This window comes from Lygodium microphyllum, chromosome 7 (genome assembly GCF_053477565.2).
Source record: "Lygodium microphyllum isolate KBCC chromosome 7, Lygodium_microphyllum_v1.1.10, whole genome shotgun sequence".
In the NCBI taxonomy this organism is placed as follows: Eukaryota; Viridiplantae; Streptophyta; class Polypodiopsida; order Schizaeales; family Lygodiaceae; genus Lygodium; species Lygodium microphyllum.
The window spans coordinates 160,034,640-160,051,831 of NC_141141.1; the positions used below are offsets into that span (position 1 = coordinate 160,034,640).

The window sequence follows — 17,192 nt, forward strand, 5'->3', positions numbered from 1 at the left end:
CTACAAGCTTAAGAGGTGCTCTAATCATCTTTAATCTCTCTTTAAATCCTCTTGCTGAGCTAAGTCCAATTGATGAAAGAGGGATTAAAATGATAAAGAATCCCATCCATTCTATCAAATGCATTTCATGGGAAATCTATAGAGCTATCTTAGTGATTGATCATTGCATAATCACTCTCATTCACTGAAATAATCATTTTCAAGTGCCTCAAATTATCATTTCATTTACCTAACCTTGATATTGAATTGTTTGCCTTTTTTGTTTCATTGACATGAGTGAAATTTTACCCAATGGTAAGTGGAATAAGAATTGTTAAGCAGTGAGTCACTGCTAAGGGTATCCCTTACCTATCCCCATTTCAATTTCAGCCTATTCCATTCAAGTTCTTGCATATCATAAAAGGGCAATCAAATTCTTTTCATTCCATGCATTTCATGCTAATTTTTAGAGCCTCGCATTGATCTGCCATGTATCTACCCACGAGGAAAAGTGGATGCCGAGCGAGTTGGTAGGACAAAAGAGAGGTGACCCTCTCCTATTGACAAGGACCCTGAAGGGGAGCACAAACTGGCTTGAGAGGGAAATTTGCACACCCCTCAAGTCTCGGATCCCATGCATTTAAAGTTCAGGTGCAAGTACCACTCAAGGGAACAAGAATTCAGCCTTCAGCATGGTATATTTGGCATGGGTTACATGATGCAAAGGCAAATATATGGCAACATAATGCAATGCAAGTGGAAAATGGGGACAGAGTTATGCTGAGCATTATGAATTCTATTGTTGGCATTTGTTAATTGCATCAGTAATGAAAGAGTTGGAACTGGGTTTTCCAACAAAGTTCCATTGATTGGACCTTTCTTTTGCAGCATACAGTGGGATTGTTAACTCCTTGGTTTATTGCAGAGGCTATTTTCAGTTTTGGCATATGTATGGATTTCATTTGCAGGTTTACTTGGTTTGAACATGCATGAAATTGATGGTACAAGTCATTAAATGACCAAAAAAGAGCATTCACAGGTTGCAAGAATTTCTAGATAGCTACAGTAAACTGCTTTTTAAAAAAATTGTACTCAACTACTTTCAACAGTTGATAGCTCGTTAGAAAGGGGACTTCTCAAGCTTCAAGCAAAGCCAAAGAATTTGTTATTTAGAGCATTAGAACTCAAGATATTTGAGTTTTTCTTCTTATGTATATATAGGACAGGAAGTTACTCATGGCAAGAAATAAGAAAAGAGATCCTATTTTGGATACCATCAATGAAGGGCTGAGAGAATACCAACATGAACGTGAACATGAAACCCCTCAAGAAGCTATATACCGCATGCATTATGAGAATGAAGAGGTTGATTTAAGCTCCACTCATTCTCCTATCAATCAACCAATGAATAGAGTTGAGACGTCCCATGCTTCCATGAACTCTAATAGTCTACAACAACTCTCAAATTATATTAAAGACATGAAATCAGGCCTTGATTGTATGAGGATGGGTATTGACAAGTTAGTGGCTATCTTTAGTGAAAAGATGTTGCCTACAGCTGGTCCTAATGTGCCGAACCCTCCTTTGGCTGAAGAGCAACCCAAACCCTCTACTCCAAAGGTGGTAGGACAATTTGAGATTGGGGAATCATCAAAGGCTAAAGATTTTATTCAGCCCACTTCATTTCAGCCTCAGCCCCATCAATCAAAGGCCTATTCTCAGTCACATGGGCAATATCCACATGATAGGGTTCAAGCAAGCTCTAGGCATGAAGAGGACATCCACGGTTGCAATCCATTTTATAAATAATTCTATCGTCAACCAAATATCAGTGAGCATGAACAAGGGCATGTGAATTCAACCCCAAACTCCTATGGACAGCAACAACACAATTCTCATACTCAAGTTTAGCCTAATAGGCCAATCCCTGTCCAACACAATTCTCATACTCAAGTTCAGCCGAATAGGCCAATCCCTTTATCCAATCATGGTTGGCCTCAACAAAACAATGGGTAACAACCACCATTTAATACTCCTATGCATGGACAACCTTCCGATATGGGCAACACTTATTTTCAACCTCAAGGACATTATTTCCAACCACAAGGTCATGGTATGCAGTATGGACAGCAAACCCCATATGCACAAGGAACTTGGAATAATGAATTCCCTAGGCAAGGCTCATTTGGTAACTCTTTTGGATAGCAACACCATAATGGACAGTAGCACCACAAGGGGCAGCCACCTCAATATGAGAGAGAGTATAAAGAGAAAATTGTCATCTCAAATTTCAAAGGAGAGAATCCTTCACCCACAAATTTGGAGGACTGGTTTGACAAATTGGAGATGTACTTTTCCCTTTATCTAAGGCTTGAAAATGCCAAAGTGAAGTTTGCAGCCCTTCATTTAGAAGGCTATGCACATACTTGGTGGAGATATATGACAAGAATTGGGCATGACTTCTTATCTTGGGAAGCACTAAAGAATTCTATGATTGAAGTCTTCATCTCTCCCATTGAAAAAGAGCACTTGGAAAAGAAATGGTACGCCCTTGAGCAACGTGGTCTCTCGATTAGAGAGTATTCAAATCAATTTTTAAACCTCTCAATGTATGTTCATGGAGTCTCCGATAGTGCCAAATTGAACAAGTATATATTTGGTTTGGAGTCTACCTTATCATCTGAAGTTGGAGCCATGAAGCCTACATCTTTGCAAGCTACTACATCTTTGCAAGCTGCCATTCAATTGGTTGAGCATTATGGGTAGAAATACAGGAGTTTTCATCCAAAAACAGGGCACTTATTTCAGCCTACATAGTCCCCAAAGACATCAGGCCATTATGGGCATGTAAGGACTAATTTTTAGCATGTTGGGAAGCCAATAAATGTTCACAGCAATACCTACAACAAGATACCAACTTTCCCCACTATTTATGGACCAAAACAGGGCAGCAATTTCAAATCTAATGCTAAAAATAAGTTTGATGGAAAAAGGAATGATATTAGTGCCAAAATTTTAGCTCCTAACCAAGGTAAGCATGTGTCTAATGATAAGCTCAAAGAAATGTATGCCAAAGGACTATGCTTCAAGTGCGGGGAGAAATGGTCATCTGACCATAAGTCCAAGTGTAAGGCTAAGAATTTGAAGGTTAGCATGATTTTTGAATATGATTCTGATGTTGAACCTATTGAGGGAAGTCTAGCATAGCTTGAAGGCTCTACTACTCAAGAAGAGATGCATGAAAATGAAGAGAGTATCCATGATGAGTTTTATGATCCAATGGATGGCTTTTGTTTTGATCCGGGCGGTCATTACATGGATGATTCTTGGACTGATTTACATCCCTTGCTATGTTCCATATCAAATGATGCATGGAGTGGTTCAAGAGGGGACAATACCCTACACCTCAAAGGCCAAATCAATGGAAGGACTACTCACATACTCATTGATATGGGCAACACACATAGCTTCATTAATTCCAAATCACTCAATGGGCTGAAATTGAGTACACATGATATGCCTTCTTCCCTCAAAATCCAAGTGGCAAATGGAGACTTTGAAAATAGCAATCAATGCTGCCCAAATGTTCCTATTACTCTATCTCCATTGTGCACTACATCAGTGAGTTTGATTGCATTAGAAATGGGTCCCATTGACATTATACTTGGTTGCAATTGGCTGAAATCTTTGGGCAGATTTACTATGGATCTTAACAAGCTGGAAATGGAATTTCAATGGTGTGGACAACAAGTAACTCTACATGGTGTTGAGAAGAAGTAAATGGAGGTGATCAGCCCCAAGAAGATAAAAAAGAGATAAATGCAAAGGCATGCATGTTCACTATTCTTCTTTTTAAGATTGATAAGGATCAGCCCTCTCCTCCTACCAATGACATAGATCCATGTCTTTGCAAGTTGCTAAAGGATTATGATGATATTTTTCAGTTACTTACTTCTCTTCCTCCCAAAAGAGAAGTGGATCATCCTATAGACTTGCTGCCCAATACCAAGCCTATTAACAAACCACCATATCACCTCTCCAAAGTGGAAAGGGAAGAGGTAGAGCGCCAAGTGAAAGAGCTATTAGAAATGGGTCTCATCAAGGCAAGCCAATCGCCTTTTGCCTCTCCAGTCCTTCTTGTAAAGAAGAAAGATGGCTCTTTCGCATGTGTATCGACTACCATGATCTTAACAAGGTCACTATCAAGAATATGTATCCAATACCTAGAATAGATTACCTCCTAGATGAATTGAAGGATGCTAAGGTGTTCTCCAAGATTGACTTGAGATCGGGGTATCATCAAATACGCATGAAGAAAGGGGATGAGTTTAAAACAGCCTTTAGGACGGAAAGAGGACTCTATCAATTCATGGTTATGCCTTTTGGTTTATCCAATGCTCCCATCACATTCCAATCTCTTATGAATAAGATACTTCAACCCTTGCTATTTCGGACAGTTTTGGTGTTCTTTGATGACATTTTGATCTATAGCAAGAACAAAGAGGACCATTTACAACATGTAATAGAGGTCTTTGATATATTGAGGAAGCACAAACTATTTGCCAAGGCAACTAAGTGTTCATTCATGACAAAGGAAGTTGAATACTTGGGTCATATAGTGGGAGAAGATGGAATCAAAGTGGATCCAAAGAAGATGGAATCATATAGTGGGAGAAGATGGAATCAAAGTGGATCCTAAGAAGATGAAATCATATAGTGGGAGAAGATGGAATCAAAGTGGGTCATATAGTGGGAGAAGATGGAATCAAAGTGGATCCTAAGAAGATGCAATGCTTGGGTCATATAGTGGGAGAAGATGGAATCAAAGTGGATCCTAAGAAGGTGCAATGTGTCAAAGAATGGCCTACTCCAACTAATGCCACTTCTTTAAGAGGCTTTCTTGGGTTATCATCCTTTTACCGTAGGTTTATGAAGAATTATTCTCATGTTGCAGCTCCTCTTACCGATCGGCTGAAAAAAGAGGCCTTCTTTTGGGATGAAATCACCGACAAGAGCTTTAATGAGCTAAAGCAATTGCTTTAGCTTTCAGCACCAATACTAGTTTGCCCTGATTTTTCCAAGACATTTACCATCTATGCATATGCTAGTGGTAGAGGTTTAGGGGTATTTGAGAGTAGAGAATTTAATGATAAAGAGAGGGAGATGCATGTGTACGAGCAAGAGATGCTTGCTATTCTACATACGATCAAGAAATTGTATCATTATCTCTATGGAACACATTTTAAAGTCAAAAGCAATCGTAGGGTGTTGAGGTATTTTCTCTCACAGCCCAACCTTTCTCCCAAGCAAAAGAGATGGCTGGCTACCTTGCAGTCATATGATTTTGAAATAGCATACATGGCTGGAAAGGATAATGTTGTGGCTGATGCGTTATCTAGAATGTGGGCATGCTTTTTTGTCTACAGTGTCTACAATTTATGAGGATTTGATAAACGACATCCAAGAAGAATATGTGTTGGATGAGCATGCACTCCAGATTTTACAGAAATTACAGCAAGGACATGATGAAGAATTTCCAAATTTCAAAGTGCATAATGGACTCTTATGGTTTAAGGGTAAAGTGTACTTGGTTCCTAACAGTAAATTCAAGTTGAAAGTGCTCTATGAGATGCATTCATCACCAATGGCTGGTCATTTGGGTCTTTTCAAGACCTTTGACAAGGTCCATAAAAGTTTTTATTGGAAGGGTTTATGGAAGGACGTCAAGGAGCATGTATCTAAGTGTTTAGAGTGCCAACAAAATAAGGATTCCACCTTATTACCAGTCAGACTCCTTCAGCCTTTACCTTTTCCTACGAGCAAATGGACCAACATTTCCATGGACTTTATAATGGTATTACCTACTACTAGTCATGGATGGAATAGAATCTATGTGATTGTTGATAGATTGACTAAATCAACCCATTTTATTCCAACCAAAATACAATATTCAGCCAGGCAAGTGGCTGAGCAATTTATGGAAGGTGTGTTCAAGCTGCATGGTATGCCAATGAGAATAGTATCAGATAGAGATAACAAATTCATGGGCAATTTTTGGAGAATTCTATTCTCTTTTATGGGTACTTTTCTCACTCCTAGTATAGCCTATCACCCCCAAACCGATGGGCAAACGGAGAGAGTCAATCACTTCGTGAAAGTGTACCTTAGGCATTATTGTCATGACACACAAGCTTTATGAGATTGTTGGATCTACCTTGCTAAATTTTGCTATAACAACACGTATCACATGAGCATGGGTATGTCCCCATTTGAAGCACTTTATGGGTACAAATTCCAAATGCCATCAGTTTTGTTTCATGAAGATATCAACCCCCAAACAAAGGAAGAGTTGGAAAGGATGGAGATACTCATGAGACAATGCAAGGACAGCATAAGAAAAGCACAAGAAGTAATGAAACCCTATGCCAATGAGAAGAGAAGACATTTGGACTTCCAAGTTGGAGATTGGGTGTTTCTTAACGTGCCCAAGACACAATATGCTTCATTGAAGGGTGGGAACACTAAGCTTACTCACAGATTTTATGGACGATATTTGGTAGTGGACAAAGTTGGAGAGCTTGCTTACAAGCTCCAACTACCTTCTTCCACTAGAATACATGATGTATTTCATGTTTCACAGCTTAAGAAGTATGTTGGACCTGATGTGCAGGTATTGGAAGAGTTGCTTTGCCACCAATGGATGAAGCAGGACTTGTCATATATGAACCTGAAAGCATTATTGGAAAGAGATAAAAAGTGCTCAGAAATTGTACTCTTACTGAGTACCTCATTAAGTGGAAGATCCTACCTATAGAGGAATCTTCTTGGCAACCATCCACTTATGTGAATGATTTTCCTTGGTTATTGCAGGATGATACATGACAGGCTATGCAGGGACTATGCATGGACTGCTTGCTGTGAGATATTACTGTCGGTAATAAAACTGTCCTGACTTTATCAAAAATTGATTTTGATGTTATGGTGTGATATTGGGGATTGTATACTTCATTTATATACCTCATATGTGTCATTGGGACCACTCTATCAAAAGTTATGACAATTTTTGTAAATCAGCCCTGTTTGGACATCAGCCAGTTTACTCACAGTTTGGTATGCATAAAGGTCTCTATACATGGAAAGTGCTTTCCTATCATATGGAAGCTACATGGGCATGATTACTATCATCCTTGGCATGGATTTGTTCCATTTATCCTTGGTTTTGAGGACAAAACCATCTTAGGACAGGATGGTTTGTCATGAAGGAAAAATACCTTGATATTTTTGTACATTGGAATCATGCTAATTCCATACCTTGTAATTTCCAACCCTTGTAAATTCAGCCCTTGCCTATGTAAATGTGCCCTTAACTTTGGAGATGAGGGGTTAGGATAAAGAAGGCAAGAGGCTAAGAGAAGACATCTTTTGGCTCATTCACTAAGTTTGGATGTTCACTTTATTGATGTTAGCTTATTTCATGTCTATTCCAGTTTTAGTTAGATTTCTTTTCTTGGTTGAATGCTTCATTACAAACAATATCCAATGCCTATCATTACCCAATCTGACAGATCCTGTTATGCTGTGATAAAAGTGGAACTAGTCTCGATGAGGGGTGACATGAAATGAAGTCCATGAATCAAGTAACCAACACTAAGCATAGGTATACAAGGCATCAATCAATTGCAAAACATGAAGAGAAGAAGCTGCAAGTATGTAGTTATCATCAAAATCTATTTGCTATTTGCTTCAATTTTGACACTGGACTTGCTAGGAACAATGCTGATATCATCATTCTCTTCCTGCACTTTATCCTTTCCCTTTTCCTTGCACTTTTCATCATGTGTTTTATGGTATTGTGGCTGAATATGACCCTACTTCCTAAAACAGTAACAAGTCAATGTAGTCTTATGGCCACAGGACTTACTATGAGATTGTCCATGTGACTGAGAATGAGACTTTTAAGAGTCTCTTTCACAGCGGTCATTACCACTCCTATGATTATTACCTTTGATTCTCAATGCACGAGAGGTGCGGGAAGCATCGATATTCTTTCTATTAACCTCTTCATTCAAGAGAAAACCTCTACATCTTGCAATTTCACTCCATCAGTAGGCATATTTGCACACATGGCAATACAAAATATGTTCCATGACTCAAGCAATTAACCAACAAGAACAAGGGAGAAATATTGTCCTTAAATTCAATTCCCTATAAAGACAAGTGGCTAAAAATAAAATGAAACTCATTTAAGTGGGTGAACATGGAAGTCCCCTTCTTCACATTAAGATCCATGCATTACTTCAATTAATACATCTGAGAGGTAGGGCTCTACTTATCATAGACATTGTGAACCTTATCCCATAACTCCCATCTAGTCTGCCCATTAGAGACAACATTAATTTGGGCTTTAGACCCTCATGTCTCAATTGCGTAATTTGTGATTTTTGCACTAGAACATGCCAGATTTGTATCTTCCAATAGCTGTAATTTGTGCCATCCAACTTCTCAATATTAAATATAGCACTGTCATTCGACCTACCACTGGTTGTTATGTAAGAGATGAAAGTACAATCCAAGACAAAAATATTGTTATAAATGACATCAAAATAGCTCAAAATCATATCCAAATCAAGGGTTGAGCAAGACAAACATACTACTATAAATGACATCAAAACAACCCAAAATCATAGCCAAATCAAGGGTTGAGCAAGAGAAACTACCAAAAGGATGAGATATCCACTAACTGTAATCAAGTAGCTATCAAATCCAAGTGACTGTCTTTAGATAGGATGCATAAAACTGAAATGATAAGCCAATGTAATAAAATACAATAATATACCAACAACCAAGTGTGAGAAACTAAGAAAGAAAGGCCAAGAACAATTGGCACTAAAGTTTGTCACTTCTACAGTGTATCAATAACCATGCATGCAGTAAGCATAGACATCATGCACATAGGAGATCTTAGGGTAAAGAGAAGTGAACCACTAGATACATAACCCACTGAGAAAATCTTAATACATAACCTAGAAGCATATAAATATCTTGGACAACACACTAACAAACATAAGTGCTAGGTCCAAACTAAGCAATCAAATCAGTCCACTGTAGGATAACTATATCCAATACATATCAAGAGAGCATGTATATGAATTAAGTGTCCCGTGGTGTCAATAGAATGAGATCAAGCTCAACTGCATAAATCCAAAGCTCTATGTAATAGCCAAAGTAGTGTAAGTAACTCCTAGTGGAACAAAATCAAATTCCAAATGAGCAATGCAAGCTCAAAATATCAATTACACGACATTCGAGTATCCAAGATACATGAAACATAAGCCAAGAGCATAAAACCCAATTGATTCTTCAAGTCCATAATTGCATAAGCCACTAAAGTAACAAAGGCATGTAACCACAACCAAGATAAATGTTACCAAGCTCAACATCAAAGCTCAAGAGTATCATATAGCATATTCAAGTGCATAGACCAATGCTAAGCATCAATACATTGATATGAAGTACATGAATGATATCCAAGAGTAATAGACATTTAGTATTCCCTGATAAAATATTATTGTCCACTATATTATAGCAATGAAATCTTTGCTAAGACTGAGTCAATACAAGCTCAATACATCCCCTAAAGCATCTCAAGCTATGTCAGAATGATATACTAAAGGTTTAGCATCAAGTGAGCACTAAGAGACATCAACAAGAGTTCCAAAAATTTGAGAAATGTGATGTCTCAAATGTATTACAACAGGACCGTCATGAACAGTAAGATAATGGTTGATCCTAGGAGCTCCAAATGATGCCCAAACTCATGCCAAAAGTGCCAGGTACAATGCCAAGTGATTGTCCAAGGCAAGGAACAATACCACAAGCTAAAGATGAGGTGGGATGGATCAAATCTAGTCAGGAAGGGGGTGGTTTGTCAAAAAGCGCAAATTGTGCCTACTACCTTGGAAGAGCTACAACAATCAAGGACCACACTAGAAGCTCAAGCAAGGCTCAATAAAGCCTTGGGGAGGTCTTGGATAGGGTGGGATAAGCCAAGAGCAAGTGAGAGTATCAAACTTTACCTCTTCAAGCTGAAGCCATGGCTGCCATTGATGAAGAGTTGAAGCTTTCAAATCTAAACTAAAATAAAATTGAAGAAGAAGCTCCTCGATCTTAGCTCTGATACCAGTTGAAGGGAGGAAGCCCTAAGTGGAAACCCATGAGTGAAAGCAAGATCTATAGTGGAAAAAGTAAGAGAGCAAGAGCAAGATACATAAGATGTAGGAACTGCAATAGTCACAATGACTTTCCCTTATTCAAATGTCACTGAAAGATTAAAGAATAAAGTGACAGTAATGGATGACCACTACCTATAGTGTACAAGTGTGCGGATATTGTCAGTGTAATGAATACACGAATGGTTAGGCACAAGTGCCTTTATCTCCAATAGAAAGCAAGAATACAAGACTAGATTCGAGGTGCAGTGAACTCACCTATCTTACCTTCCCGCATTATAGTCCAAAAGCTTGAAGACTTTAAGATGATTCCATGACCCAAGAAACACAATCCAATGTCGTGGCTCCTTCGCATACACCACCAAGTAACCAATGACTTAAGAAGTTAATAGAGAAGAAGAAGAAGAAGAAGAAGAAGAAGAAGAAGAAGAAGAAGAAGAAGAAGAAGAAGAGAAAGAAGACAACATTGAGCTTCATCTTCCCTTAGTCCCTCGCTCAACAGACCTCTCACACACACTCTCCCAATAATGGAAGCAAGATGATAGAATAAAACAAGAGAATACAAAGTTTCAATAGTTGCACTGATAGAGATTTCGTAGCATGGATGCATCAAAAGGATAAATACAATTGAGACCTCCCACCCTTATATAGGCACAAATTAGGGCTAGGGTTAGGTCACTTCTTTAGGATGGTGCACTATTGTGTTTAGGATTTGTGCCCCAATGAATTAGGATTTACAACCCTTTTGCATGTTAGGGGTTTCACCATTGTGAATTAGGGCTTGTACCCTTTTTTGGGCATCCTACTCCCTTTGTGGGATCTAGGTTGATCATTCATTGGACCATACTTATGCCTTAGCCATATTAGACCATGTCTACACAAATACAATGTCAAATACATGTGTGCAACTGACACAACAATTTTCCGATAAATGCAATGTGGGAGATAGATAAAATGTGCATGGAAGTGAGTCTGCCTCATAAAATAATACTTTACCCTATTTTCACAAAATAATACATCCATGAAAATCAAGTGTCCTTGAAGTACCCTCTCTCAAGTCCCAAATTTGTAAACTCGATGAAACATTTAATATTGCACATCTATTGTATTGTTATGTGAGCAATAGGAAAAAAAGTTCAACTTTGCTAATTATGACCATGTTGGCACCATAGACTTAGATTTCGTGTCAAATGATTTCTTAAGGGTACAATTAGCCAAGGGATTAAACCGCATCCCTTCTAAGCCTTATGATATGTTTGAAGAAAAATAGTCCTTGACTCAAGATTTCAAAGAACTCCTCTTGCTACTTAGGCTTGATGAGCTTACCTATATACAACAATTTGGCAACTACATTTAAAAAAACTACTTAATCTTAGATTTACGGAATGCAACATAACTACCTTGGACGACTATGCCAACAAAATTATGAAACTACTAAAGGACTTCTACATTTTTGGTGTAGATAAGTCATCAAATAACGCATCCTTCTTTTGAAAGAAATTTTTATTGCAATTAGCTATGGCTATATTTAATATTGAAGGCTTCATGGATATAGATTTAATACTAACTAGGTAGAACATCCAAATATTAATAAAAGATGATGGGATGGCATTATTCACACTGTAAAAGACCCCATTTTTAATGGGTAACTTTAAAGCCCATAAATTGGTCTTTAGATGCATCACAAATGCATCTAAGTGCATTTATTTAGAATGCACACTTACATAGCTACCGTATTAGCAACCTACAAAGAGATAATGGTGAACCTAGCTACCCAATTTAACAATAAAGTCTACTGACTCTCTCGAGCATTTGCATTCAATCCGTTTAGATGGTTGATCTAGCTCCACAAACCTTTATTGGCCTCCTAGACAAGATTTTTAGTTGTTGCTTTGTTGTACTAAGTGTGAGAAAGAGAATAAGATTTTATGTGTGTCTTACTCACCTCCCAACCAAATATACCCTCTTCCCAACTTCTAATCTGATCTCTAGGGCCTGTTTTCATGGTGCACCCGATCGGTGTTCCCAAATAGACAAGTCTTGCCCAATTTAGCAAGAAATCTGAGGGTATCCCCCGAGCTTCGGACCTTGGCACTTCTTGCCCTTGTCCGGGACACATTAATTAATGGCCTTCTTGGGCTACTTGCCCAACGCCAAAGGTTATTATGTCTGACATTCTCTCCCCCTTTCAAAAATCATTGTCCTCAATGACTAATGATGGGAAGTGTCATCGAATCAAAGTTTTTGATTCCCATGTAGCATCGGTTAACTGGTAGACCCTTCCAGGCAACTAGATACTCGTGGAGAGTACGATTACGCAACCGTTTCTCTATCTGATCTAGTATCTTGTCTAGTCCATGGTCAACAATTGAATCCTGCTCCTGCAAAGGTACCATACCATCAATTAGATTATCATCACACGAGATATACTTTCTTAATTTGCTAACACGAAACACTGGATGAACACAGCATCTAGGAGGAAGTTCCAATCGATAAGCTACATCACTTAGCTTTTGAATAATTTCCACGGTCCACAATATCTTGGAGATAACTTTGGACATTTGCCAGTCAATAACTAAACGACTTGGTTGGTACTTGGAGAAAAACTTTTTCTCCTAATTCAAAGATCCTACTTGACCTTTTCTTATCCGCAAAATGCTTAGCCCTATCAGCAGCTTGCTGTAACTTGGCTTGAGCAATTTTAATATTAGCATGTATTTTAGTGAGAAATTCTGCCAGTTGGGCATTTCTCATCTGACCTTACTGTACTAGGAAGACTTGGATTCATTCCATAATTTATTTCAAAAGGAGACAAACTTGTCACCTTATGAGGTCTATTGTTATATGCAAATTCTAACAAAGACAAATGTGTATCCCAATCTATTTGTTTAAACAAATATATATGCTCTTAGCATGTCTTCTAGTATCTGATTGACTCTTTCTGTTTGACCATCTGTTTCTGGGTGATCACCACTTGACATGTTTAAAGAAACTTTTAAATGACCAAAGACATGACGCCAAAAATGACCAATAAACCTAACATCCCTATCAGACACAATGGATGTAGGTAGACCATGCAACCTAAACACATGATCAATAAACAAATCTGCAACTTGTGGAGCTTCCACACTTTTGCAAGTGGCTATAAAATGATCCATTTTACTGAAGTGATCCACTATCACTAGGATAATGTCTTTTTGTCTCTGGGTTCTAGGTAAGCCGACAATGAAATCCATGGAAATGCTTTTCTAATTAGATTTTGGAATTTGTAATGGCATTAGCAGACCTGGTGGCTTCACCCTTTCTAGTTTATTAACTTGAAATTGAAAGCATTGTTGGATGTATTGGTAGACATCCTTGGCCAACTTTGGCCACCAAAATGTCCTTCTAACAAGCTGTATGGTCTTATCAATACCAGGATGTCCTGCACAAGGCACATCATGGTTATTATCAAACAAAACTTTCTTTCGTAGTGCCCGTGCACTAGGAACATAGATCTTGCCTTTTCGTTTAAGAAACCCATTCTCAAATGAAAAGTTCTTAAATGAACTTGCCTTATCAGAAATAACAGTAGGTAATGAAACAAAAGTATCTCGTCCATCCCTAATCAAAGAGTCTCGTTCTATGGCCTGATAAATTTTTTCCATATAAGAGTCCTCTAACTGTGCTTCCTTTATTTCTTGAAGCAATGAGCTTTCTAAAATTGTAAAGCTCATTTGATACATTATACGAGATAATGCATCAAGAACAACATTATCCTTACCCTTCTTGTATAGAATTTCCATATGAATTTCTTGCATCATTTCACCCCATCGAGCTTGGCACCCTCGAAGATCTGGTTGACTACAAAAATACTTAAGGGTATGGTGATCTATATAGACTTTAAAATCTGCACCATATAAATAGTGTCGCCAAACTTTAAGGCAATGAACAATAGCATAGAGCTCTTGTTCATGAATAAGCCAATTCTGTTGGCTTGGGGAAAGCTTCTTACTTTCAAAAGCTACAGGCCTGCCTTCTTGGCTAAGGACTGCACCTATCGCGATGATACTTGCATCTGTTTCTAAAACAAATGGTTTCCTAGGATCAACTATCTTGAGAATAGGGGCAGTAGAAACTACTTGTTTCATAGCCTCAAAACTTTCTTGTTGCACTGATGTCCACACATAGGGCACCATATCTTGCAATAAATCTGTCATAGAAGCAGCTATATATGAGTATGCATATATAAATCTCCTATAGAATCCTGACAATCCCAAAACGGAACGAGGAGCTATTTCATTTTGGGGTGTCGGCCAACTAAGTATCACTGTTGAGTGTTGAAATGACTTGTTTTTTGGCTGATTTTTGTTATTTTTGAGAGCTGAATGGTTGATTTTATGAGATGATTGATTGGTTTGGAAGTAGTTTGAGAGTGTTTTGGATGATATTGATTGTGTTTTGGAAGTTCATGATGTTTATTAGTGGTTATGTGATGTTCTGATAGGTTCTGATTGGTTCTGTGTAGCTTCTGTTTTGTTCTGTTTTGTTCTGATTGTCTTCTATAAGGAGGGATGGAGTATTGATTGATGAAGATTGAGATCTTGTGAAAGCTTATTGAATGGTTTTTGGGAGTTTGGAATGGTTTGAGTATGAGTTATGAGGTTTTGATGACCTTCTGTAACCTTTTGTAGGTCTTCTGTAGAGCTTATGTTTCTGTTCTGTTTTGTACTGTAGTTGTTCGGTACTGTTTTGTGACTGTTCTATATGCTTCTATATGTGTTCTGATGGATGAGAGTGTAGCTTGGGAAAGTTTTCTAGCCTTGGAAAGAGGTGAATACAAGTGCAAAAGAGCTAAAAGAAGTGAAAGAAGTAGCTGCTGAAGACTCAAGTGAAGACTGGAGTGAAGTGACAGTAGTGAGCTATGAAAAGACACTGTAGTGGCTCTGGTGACTCTTCATATCAGACATACCTCTTGGGAGGGATATCCACGACCTAAGAAGGATTATTGAGAGTGATTTATGAGAGATTGTAGTGAGGATATGATGTATTATTGATGGAGAGAGAGAGAGAGAGTCAGAGATAGTCAATTCTACAAAAACAGAGTGATTGTATGTGAGAGATTGAGAGAGAAGACTATGAAGATATTGAAGATGACTACTATGTGATGTATTTCCATTCAAAGATGGTGTATTCCTTTGCTTTCTTTGTTTTATTGATGGATTTTGTGAAGATATTGAAGAATATGGTTGATTCTATCAAATCCGTGGGAGATCTACATGATGCTGCATGAAGATTTGTTGTGCCTGGTGTTCTTTTCTTCATTGTGATCATATGAAACATAATAAACAAGCTTGTTGATGTTACAAGATAGATTTTCTTGCAAGAGAATTCCCTTTTCCTTGGTGTTCCTCTTGGGGCTCCATGTTGAAAAAAAACAAACAAACAAACAAATAATAAAAAATGAACCCTTAACACCACCATGGCATGCACATTCGCTCTATACACACCATTTTTTTTAATAAAAATAAACCCGCCGTTCACTTAGCACGCGCTAAGTGCGTTAAAGAGGCACTTTAATTTTTAATTAAAATAAACCAGCCGTCACAAGAGCACGCACTAGCAAAAAAGCGCTCCACATCACCTTAATTTGTAATCAATGAACTTGCATTTAGAGACCCAGTCTGGGTATCGAAGTCCGGGATTCGAATTAAAGCACCGCTTTCACCTAATAATTGGTAATTTAATTTTTAAGAGGGAACCGCCGTTTTCTTGCTAAGGTTTATCACTTAATAAAAATTCACCCATTCTTAATAATTTATTAAAATGAACCTTTCATTAAATTAATTCCCCGTCACTGCACTTAAATTTCCCTTTTTAACGAACCCGTTTCGTGGGATGGGTATGCGCAGTCATTGGAGTTATTTCCATGGTCAAACACTAGTTTATCAACGATGTGGTCTTGATGTGTGTAGGTTGTGGTGATGTTTTGGTTTAGTATCTTTGTTACGGTTAAGGGTACGGTGTGTAGTTTTTTCTTTTATTGCCTGATACGGGGTTCTGGGTGTTTGTATGATGCATAGTATGAAGCTTTCGGTCGCATATGTCTCAAGGTCATGTCGAATTTTTTCTAGGCTGTGGTTTGCGTGGGGTTAGTTGGTCGAGTCACATTTTATTGTTTTGGTTGTTCTCTTATCCTTGGTTTTTTGTATGTTGCTTTGCAGGCATTCTCCTTGTCTGTGTTTGTGGTGTGTGTGTAACCATCTGAATGGCGCCTTCTCACGCTCCTCCTCCTATCCAGTATGTCCCATTAGTCAGTAGGGATTACTCTTCCCTACTCACTTTTGAGCCTCTCACGAAGGCGGGACTCGCTGCTTTTGTGACTACCTCCTTTCCATTGCTTCCAGAGGATCCATCGTTGTGTGATGAGTTTTTGGCCTCCTACAGCAAGAAGTCAGGACTGGTCCAGGGTATTTCTATGACTTTGACACCTCAAGGCCTAGGGAAGGCTCTGTCTCTTCCCTCCAAAGGTGAACCTTTTGTTACCACTCGTCAGCTTTTCTCTAATGAAGAGATTCTGAAGCTGTTACAAAAACAGACAAGGGAAATGCTGGATGTTAAGAAGGTGATAAACTCTTCAGGAGTTTCCTTTTCCATGACCACTGATCCCGTATGGAAGATGGTCTGTCAGTTTCTCCAGGACAGGTTTATGCCTGCCAAAACGCCATCCCAGTACTTGTCTAAAGAGCTTTTCATAGCTTCAAGGATGGTGTTGAAAGGAGTTGCTATTGATTGGAGCACTTACCTCCTCACTAAAATGGATCAACATTTCGTCAAAGTCACCAAGGGTACTGTTACCAATGTCACCTATGGATCATACTTGTCTGCCTTCTTAACCTATTCAGGTTTACAAAAGAGTGTGCCTCCACCTCCTCCATCAGATCCAGTACCTTCTCCACCTTTAGATGAGTCAGAACCCATTGATATAGAGGATGATGATTCTCC

General features: G+C 38.4%; 1 protein-coding gene across 1 annotated transcript; it reads right to left on the reverse strand.

Moving 5' to 3' along the window:
- Positions 1 to 12,412: 12,412 nt before the first annotated feature.
- On the reverse strand, positions 12,413 to 14,407 carry LOC148034151 (uncharacterized). The gene is made up of 2 exons (XM_087681021.1): positions 13,601 to 14,407; positions 12,413 to 12,589 (listed from the first exon to the last, which is right to left on the reverse strand). The coding sequence occupies exons 1-2, from the start codon at positions 14,405 to 14,407 to the stop codon at positions 12,413 to 12,415; spliced, it is 984 nt and encodes a 327-aa protein (XP_087537147.1).
- Positions 14,408 to 17,192: the final 2,785 nt, after the last annotated feature.

Excerpts from the sequence above, each read along its gene's own strand:
- LOC148034151 (XM_087681021.1), bottom strand. The coding sequence starts at position 14,407 with ATGACAGATTTATTGCAAGATATGGTGCCCTATGTGTGGACATCAGTG. Across the intron at positions 12,590-13,600 it reads TTGATAAGACCATACAGCTT|GAGCAGGATTCAATTGTTGA; the intron begins GTTAGAAGGACA and ends GTACCTTTGCAG.